The sequence below is a fragment of the Oryzias melastigma genome, linkage group LG9 (genome assembly GCF_002922805.2).
Source record: "Oryzias melastigma strain HK-1 linkage group LG9, ASM292280v2, whole genome shotgun sequence".
In the NCBI taxonomy this organism is placed as follows: Eukaryota; Metazoa; Chordata; class Actinopteri; order Beloniformes; family Adrianichthyidae; genus Oryzias; species Oryzias melastigma.
Genome location: NC_050520.1, coordinates 4,857,350 through 4,866,260, shown reverse-complemented (window position 1 = coordinate 4,866,260; position 8,911 = coordinate 4,857,350). Strand labels below are relative to the sequence as shown.

General features: G+C 36.1%; 2 protein-coding genes across 6 annotated transcripts in view; one reads left to right on the top strand and one right to left on the bottom strand.

Annotated features, from left to right (window-relative positions):
* Positions 1 to 1,200, top strand: part of naaladl1 (N-acetylated alpha-linked acidic dipeptidase like 1) — an 11,713-nt gene extending 10,513 nt beyond the window's left edge. The window contains exon 19 of the mRNA XM_036213738.1: positions 619 to 1,200. Within this exon, the coding sequence (XP_036069631.1) occupies positions 619 to 796 (178 nt within the window). The 3' untranslated portion in view covers positions 797 to 1,200. The remainder of the gene's footprint in view (positions 1 to 618) is intronic.
* A 3,240-nt stretch (positions 1,201 to 4,440) lies between these two features.
* LOC112148420 (protein FAM214B) overlaps positions 4,441 to 8,911 on the bottom strand; it is a 31,056-nt gene continuing 26,585 nt past the window's right edge. For all 5 annotated transcript variants that reach the window (XM_024275526.2, XM_024275525.2, XM_036213482.1 and 2 more), the window contains exons 7-10: positions 7,536 to 7,697; positions 6,666 to 6,734; positions 5,618 to 5,811; positions 4,441 to 5,089 (exon numbers count right to left, since the gene is read on the bottom strand). In XM_024275526.2, the coding sequence (XP_024131294.1) occupies positions 4,936 to 5,089; positions 5,618 to 5,811; positions 6,666 to 6,734; positions 7,536 to 7,697 (579 nt within the window). In that variant the 3' untranslated portion in view covers positions 4,441 to 4,935. The remainder of the gene's footprint in view (positions 5,090 to 5,617; positions 5,812 to 6,665; positions 6,735 to 7,535; positions 7,698 to 8,911) is intronic.

Here is an 8,911-nt window from a genome sequence, read left to right as displayed (position 1 = left end):
ATAAAATGACTAAATAAATTACTTAGAAGGAAGTTAATTACAAATTCTCTTTATTAAAATGTTTTAAAATCAGATTAAATCAAAAACAAAATGAAATGAAATGTGAAAACATCTCTATCAGAGATAAAAGAAATAGGTATCAAAAGAAACTGTGGCAAATGTAAGGATACAGATACTATTCTCATCATTTTAGGTGACAGTATAAAAGCCCAGAAGTCTGACAAAAAGTGTCTTATATCTGAATTTATCTCAGAATTTGACTCTGTAGATTCTGAATTAAATTCTGAGACACACCGAATTTTGCCTGAATTTTTTAAAATAAGATAATCTGATTTTTTACCCAGAAATCAAAAGTATTTTGAAAAATTTTGATAAATTTGCAGTAGGTAGAATTTTTGAAACACAAGAAAATCTGAATCTTCTGCCATCCTGATATCCAGGCTAAATATGTATTGAAGGAAATCGAAGCCAAAAAAAATAATAAAGTGTTTTGTGCTCATCAAAAACTGTTCACATCTAAACTGAATCCGTCTTTGATCAGCTCTAGTTGGCAGTATTTTGCTCATATTTTTGTGAAGCTGCTTTCTCTGAATCCTTTTGCATCTCTCTGTCACACAGACATGTTATCTGGGCTTCAAGCAGTGCTGGAAAACCCACTTTTCCCGGACTGGCAGATGCTTTTGCTCGCGCTCAGTCATCAGGAGAGCCCAGAGACTGGGAGAAAGTCCATTACCACCTGTCAGTGTTGAGCCAAGCCATCGACGGCGCCGCCAGCATGCTGGCTGAAGTCATCTGAGAGGAAGTGATGAGCCGCAGCAGCGATTGAATCACCTGATCAGGAGGCAGTGATACTTTACAGTGAAGCTTCTTGTTAGTGATCAGAAAATCAGGGATCCATCATCTCCAGCAGCGACACCAAAGAGAACTCGTCACCTGAACAAGATGTGATTAAACTTTGTTGGTTTTTTTGTTTTTTTTTATTAAGCGGTTTTCTTCTGAACTGATGCATCGTTTTTGGTTTTCCTGTTTTCTATTTTAAATACTTTTTTAAGTCTCAGGATGTCGACGTTTTCAGCTCAAATCAATCTAGAGATTTTATCATTTCGAGTGTTTCTCTGAAAAAAATATGTTTGTCTTTTCATATCATGATCAATTATCAAAAATTATTAAAGCTAAAATTTTTTTTGAAATTTCATAAAATTGTCCTTTTCATTGTTTAAATAAAGCATCAATAACAACAGTTTAATTGTGAACACTATTGTAAACTGATCATAATCTAAAGGAATTCTGGGAAACTATAAGATGAGGCTAGTTCTTTGAAAAGCACTGAAATAAACAAACAAATACAATGTGGCATGTAAATGTTTAAATATAGTTTATCTACTTTCCCTTTAAAAAATTAAAAACAATTTAATTTATTTTACATCAATGAATCTTTGAGAAAAGAAAGAATAAAAATGTATGTTAACTTTTTTGTTATAAATCAGTGTTTACAGTATTTATAGAGAAGAAGTTGTATAATTGAAAACATATTATTTTAGCTGCTGCCTCCGTATAAATGCAGATAAGTGGCAGAAAACAGGTAAAATATGGACTGACTTCACAGTCTAAACCTCTCAGCTTTTTACATCATATTTGTTTATTCTTGTTTTTCTGTTCTATTTCACTTTAAAACATCATAAATGAGCATTTTTGTCTCATAAACAAGTTTGAAATTATCAAGTGAAAGTTAAAAAATTTGAAGATACAAAAAAAATACAACTACTAATAATGAACATATTAGTTTTATAAAATAAGTGAATTTAGATTTTACTTAAAGATTATTGATGGTTATAATCTCACAATAAATTCCTATTTTTCTCTAAAAAAAACATTTGCACTTTACAAAAAACTGGCAACTGTTATAAAGAGGTAGAGCGGCCGACCTCTGATCAGAGGATGAAGGTCATTTACAGTCAACATTTGGACAAACACTTGACATTATGGCACATTTGTCACATCCAAAAGAAAACAAAACAAAGAGTTGATAAAAATATGAAGGACCAAAAGTCGGCCTACCAATGTTTATCCCATAAATAAAAAAAGGAAGTCAGGTTGAATGATGACAACTGAACATATGATAAAATAAAAATAATTTTGTTGATAAAATAACACACATTTTAGTCCTTAAATAAGAAGAAAATATTATGACTAACTGACTGAAATCTGCTCATAAGTTATTTAATGTTTTCCTCCCTTAACCCAGATGATGGATAGATAAAGACCTTAATTTTTTTTTTAAATATAGAAAAATTGCATAAAAATGTAAATAACCACATTTGTGCAATATTTAGCTGAAAATTAAAGGCCTAAGAAGGTTATTTTAAGATGCAAGCCCACTGTAACAGGAGTAGTAGTTAATTATAGTTATTAGAGTTGCTTAAAAATATAAGCTGAGACGCTGTTAACTACTTTTATTAAGGTAAATGTAACTCAGTATGTGAATGGTGGAATCATTTTTTACATTTGTCAGCAAATGACTGCTGTTTATACTTAATTTTACTTAAAACTATGAATATAAAAGGAAAAAAATCTATTAATTTTGAAGTTATCCTGGGGGGACTTCTAGAGGGCCTGCATCAAGCAAGCTGCAGTACCTGCTCCAGCCTGCAGGGGTCAGAAAAAACCGTTGGAAAATGTGTGTATTTAGTCATACGCTTTTCTGGAGAAGTTTTATAAAAAAAAAATAAGACATCTGAGAAAAGGTTTAGAAATTTGAAACTTCAGATAATTCTTTTTAAAAACATTTTGACCTCAGCGATGACAGATTTTTTTCTTCTGGTTACCTCTTTAGCAGTCATCCCAGTGAATCACAACAGTTTTTGACCACAAAAACTCCCTTATGTTGCACGTCACTATTTTAAAGAAAAACTGCCTTCTTACATTAAAATTATAACGTGTGTCATTTATTTTTTGGATAACTGTTAAAATCTACCTTATAGTTTTCAGCCAGACTGCTTTGGTTATGTTTGTGAAAAGACATGGACGGTTCACTGCAGCTACAGGTTTCCTGCTGATCAGTAAATTATTAAAGCCGGAGACGGAGCTGCTTTCATTATTTTTACTGCATCTTTTTTAATGGTCACCACCAGCTCTGTCGCCACAATAACAGAAAAAAACTAGAAAGAAAACAATTATGAACAGTTTTTGATTTAAGAACATCCTCAAACAAAATAAATAATCTTTATCTTTATATTAATCATTTGTTGTGGAGCATTTAAAAAATCAAGATAAATGGCGAGGAATGTGTCAACTTTTGACTAAATCCACCCCTTTCTGTGACAGAAAAGACTATAAAGACCGTGAAAGACAAAAGACAGAAATTGCACCGTACATCATAACCACGTTGGGACTTCCTGTTTGAGGCCTACTTTAAAGCAAAAGTAATATCCAAACTCGACATTTTTTTAATGCAAAAAAGGATCACCTAAAGAACAGAAACAATTTTTTACAGTTTGGCTTCAAAACCAGGTTTGGTTCTAATATCGAGACGGCCTTGTGTGTAGTATTTTTTATGACCGTCATTATTTTACCTTATAGTTCAGGGCCAAATCTGCTTAAGTTAAGGCGTGGTTGATAGATAGAAATGTGACCGTTGACTCTTTAGCTCTACAAATTGACTTTATGGACCAATCAAGACATGAAGCAATGTTCCTAGAACTGTAAGTCTTGATTGTTTTTCCAATCATTTTGGAAAGTTCCTACAAAATAGACGCAATAACTACCTCCTTTAAATGTAAGGTGAATCAATTCGCCTCTGCATTTTGTTGTGGTGTTTTAAATAAAGTTTTAAATATTAAAGATAAAATCAAGAATGCTTGGAAACAATAAATAAATCAAGTTTAAGCCAGAACTGCCAGTTGCAGAGTTTATTTTTTTAAATATACATAGAATTTCCCCCCCAGACACACATTACATACCCCCCCTCCCTCAAACCCCCCAACAATTGTTGCTTTCTTTTGTTCTGCCTCTCCAAAGAAAGCTTGTCCAAGCAGAAGAAACGCTCTACTTTGTGCAGCATATTGCTCATTAAGACATTTGCAAAATTATAAATTAAAAATACTACAGTTTTTCCTTTTTTTTTTCTAAATATCTGCTTCAGTGTCAGCGTTCCTGAACAGAGTCTAAAATGAAAAGAAAAAAACAGCACAGTGTCCCTCAGTCTGGCTATGACATGGATTGTTTTCATGTTTTTACACACAGTGATCTGTTCTGTGACGGCTGAAACAGTAAAAGGAGAGTTTGTTTCCGCTCCAGATGTCCTGAGTTTGGTCAGATTGCGTCTGCGTGGTCTTCAATTACTACAGCAGCTGATTCTGTTCAAACCCCCGGCTCTCGCCAGCGTTTGAGCCTCTGATTTTCTCTCCTTAAACGAAGCCCCGGAGCTGATGTTCGGACATCTTTTGTTTTTTTTTGGTTTTTTTTGCAGGGGCAGATATTTTTTTGGTCCGCTGAGGCTGCAGGCAGAATGAAGGACAATGTGCATTTACGGCACTAGAGGAAAAAAATCCCGTGTTTAAGTCACAAGGCATGCAAGTTAACACTGCGCTAAAAGAGTAACCACCACTTGCTGCGTGTGATGTGCATGGGTTCCGTCAGTCTGTGTGGACGTGGGTGTCGGCGTTTGTGCATTTCCTTCCTCGTACAGATGAGGTCGTTGGAAAAAGTCCTTCTTTTTGATCAGGCTGGTCAGCCCCTGCGCTAAAGTCCAGGACGAGTGAAGAACCTCCAGACATTAAAAAGTGGACTTTCCCAAAGACCGGTTCTGTATGCGTCTGTGTGCTTGTGGCACGCCTCCTCTAGGCTTGTGTCCACCACTGCTGCAGTCCGCTTCCTGGAGCTACAAGAAGGGCTGCGTCGGAGACCTTTCGAAGGTCAGGCCAGGGAAAAGAGGAGTCACTCGCGGGGAGAATATTCAGGGTTTTTTGGCACCTCGGTGAAAGATTTCAGCTCATATGGAATCCCTGTGTCCACCTCGATGGATTTACGGGAGAATAGCAGCCGGATATCATTGTGCAAGTAGATCTTCCCAGATTTGGAGCTCTGGAATCTGCAGGAGAAAATGTAGGAGGAAAGAAGATGAAAACCCACAAAAAATAGCAAATAGTGAGGATGTAACAATTCTTTGTGAATCAGTTAAATTGAATTCAAACTTGTCGACATGTTCAACATTGTAGAAAATTTAAAAAATCGATTTGTTTCGGCTTGTGCCTGAATTTAGAAATGCAGAGCAGAAAACATTTCCCCATGCAGGCTCGCCGTGTGTGTGTGAGTCTGTAGGTGTGCGAACGCACCTGTGTGCGTGCACGTGCTCTTCAGCTGCGCAGCTCGTTCAGATTTAAAACTTTCACATAATTTTGCAATGTTGTGATCGGAACTATTAACACAAATTCAAGCAAAGCCGAGATTTGTTCCTCACCTTTCAACTTTACATTTTTATCGCAACTTTGACTTTCTACTGTGAGAACAGTCGTGATGACACGTGTTGAGAAAAAAACTTAAAAACGGAATCGAATCGTGTCTTGACTGAGTCGTTACATCCCTAGCAAAACGATAAGGAGCATCGAAAGCATTATACCTGAGATGTATCAGGTAGCAGAGAATCTTCTTCCTGTCTTGAACTCCGCCCGCTGGAGTTGTCTCAGCGCCCTCCTCCACTGGCACCAGGAAGATGCGATGGCGCAGGAAGGTCATGTGATTGACGGGCATATCGCTAAAGTTGTAAGTCACCAGGAACATCTTCACCACAGTTTTGTTTGGATTAAATAAGGTCTGCGGAGATGGACAAGAGAACATAACCTGAATACTTTTCAAAAGTTTAAAGCTTTATTGTGGTGAAAATAGGCAGCAGTTATCTGTTCCCTAAAATATTTACCGGCAGCTGGAGGAAAAGACCTTCTGAGTTGTAAATCATCAATCCCTGAGATCCTAAAATAATTGTGGGTGGGAAACCTTTCAAAGTGCAGCTCCATTTTTAACTGTGACCTTGGCTTCTTCTTCAGTCGCTAAAACGGATTCAGCCCTCTTGAGTAACTTGTTATTTTAGTTTGATCTTTCACAGATTTCCTTTCCTAACAAGGTATTCCAGCCAAGTTTCTTCAAGAATAAACACTTAAAACCATAAGATAAAGTCAAAGGATATGAGTTTTCATCAAATTTCGATTCTCTTTCCAGCTCATTTTCACATTTCGACAGATACATCTTTGTGTGAGTTCATTATTTCAATCTTTTCTCTATAAATAGTTGTCAAGTTTACCTCTTTAATACTGTTTAACACCTGATGATGCTTAAACACAAAATCTTTAACAGTGGCTCGCGCCGCTTTTCTCCTTCAAAATCTGCTTGACTTACGTTAAACGTGTTAACGATTAAAACATTAAAGTAAATCAAAGAACATAAACACTGGAGCTCTGGTGTTAAAGGGTTAATCCAGTTTATCCAACAGCTGTTAGAAATATGATTCCCACCAGCTGGAAAAGGACGGAATATTTGACAAACATTTATCTAAAAAAAAAAAAAAAGACTAAAAAAACTGCCTCTTATTGTTAAAGAGTCTATTAGTTATAACAATATCAATAAATACAGAAAAAGTTCAGGTGAGTAGAAGAGAGTAAAGACCAACTCACCACTTGAATGGTCCCTGCTTTGGGTATGCTGTATCCTTTCTTTCCAAGAGGCTCGAGGGATATCACCCCCTGAGAGGAAACAAATGTGACACTTTGAGAATAAAACATTCTTGGTGAAAAAAAAAATAGAGAATTAGTGATACCCGGTGTTTGAGCTACTATCAAGTACAAAAATGTTTCAGTTTTTGCTTTGACAGTCTAACTAATTGATTTGTCAATTAAGCATAAGGACATAAAGCCTGCAGAGTTGAAATTGTGTCTGGATGCCAAAAAGGACATAAATTATTTTCCTAATCAAAGGCATTAAGCTTGTTGTAGTTCAAAGCAGGACATACAGAAAAAAGATGTTTTGAGTTCATTTAAAGACCCACTCCGATGAATTTTTTGTGTTTTTAACCCATTCTTGTGTCATTTTTTGGTGATGGATGACATATACAAAGTAAAATAAGCTCAAAATTGTATTTCTGAGGTTTTTTTTATTCACATAGAATAAGGTGTTATTTAAAACAGAATTTGTTTGTGATTTAGAAAATACGCTGCATGCACGGACGCATCCACTTTTAGACGAGTAGATCCATGAACGTCTGGTAATGTTAGGTTGGGGCTGTAAGCTAGCAGGAGAACGCATGAACAGAGGGCTCTCAATGGGAAGGGGGGGCGGATATTGTTAGAACCAACAGTCCTACCCACAACTCCGAGGTAATTTTCTAATAAACTCTGCTGAAACTATGTCCTGAAAGGCTACAGGTTTTGGCAAACTAAAGAAAGTAGTGAGAATGTTAGGTCCAAATTTAGAGACTCGATGGCCGTGCACTTTAATGGGGAGTTAGGGAGTAGCGAGGGAATTTAGACACAAAAACACAGACTGACCAGGAAGGGCGAGGGGGCGCTGTGCTCCGAGATGTCGTAGTATGTGACCTGCACGGGCAGGGTGACGTGCTGCGGGCAGTAGGAGCCGCTGGCACCAATCTCCGCCGTGAAACCTTCGATCTGCCCCGATGGAGAAAAGCGGCCCTTCAACATGGACTCCTGCCGTTCGGAAAGTAGAAAAGGGGGCGTTAAAGCTTTCAATTTTAAAGATTTTAAAGCTAAAATAAATCCTGAAGTCTGTATTTCATCTTCAGAAAACACATTTCTGCCTCCTGAGCTCATCTTATTCAGCATTTGTAAACAGCTGAAGAAGGAACTTCGACTAATAAACTCAGATCTCTACTCAGCTCTTGGGTTTCTGAGGCTCCCAGTTATACCCTTCTACTATTTGGCTGCATTGAGAAATTCTGTCATGTGTTAAGAAGAAATCCAGAAGGTCTACTTTCACAGGAGTACACAAAGCATCTGCAAACTTTCTCTGGGGAATTTTTGGAAAGGTAAATATCTGAGCTTCATATCCAGAAGAAGACCCTCTACTATTCCTGAACCTGCTGTTTGACTTTCCATTAGTCTCTCTTCTGCAGCAAAACCAGCCAGAGAGGCTGATGAGTGAAGATGGAAACATCCTACGTTCCATTTTTTATAAAAAAAAAAAAGAAAGAGGAACCACCAGGACAGCTTTCCAGCCTCACTGATAAAAAAATTATTCTGAGTTGCCAAAAGGTTCAGAACTTCTTTGTTTTTGAAACCAATTTGGAAATAAAGCTTCAAAAAATGCTCCTCGTCTTTCATCTTCGAGCACGGCTCCAATAAACAGACAACTTTGGTGTTTTTTCTTGTAAATTTATGACGTTTCCTCATAAATTTTTGTGTTTTAAAGTCGTAGATTTACAACTTTTAAAAACATAAATTTACGAGCTAACGTGAAAAGAAATCATAAATGTAGCCTATGAATTTTAAAGTCATGAATATAGAACTCTATTCTTGTAACGTAACAGCTATGACTTTTTTTCTCATAAATGTACATGTTTTAAAGTCGTAGATTTACAACTTTTAAAAACATAAATTTACAACTTTAAAACATGTACATTTACAAGAATAAAAAGTCCTAAATTTAGGCTTTGACTTTTAAAGTCATAAATATACCACTCTTCTCGTAACGTAACAAATATGATTTTTTTTCCTCATAATTTTCTGAGATTTAAAGTCGAAATTTAAAAAAATGGTTTTGCTTGTAAACTGGCCCGAATACTGCCGTAAATTATAATACTTGCTATATATAGATATATATATATATGTGACAAACTAGGTATGTAAAATATACTCTTTTAAAAAGAATTAATTAATGTTTGGGGTAAATCTAATTATTTGTTCTC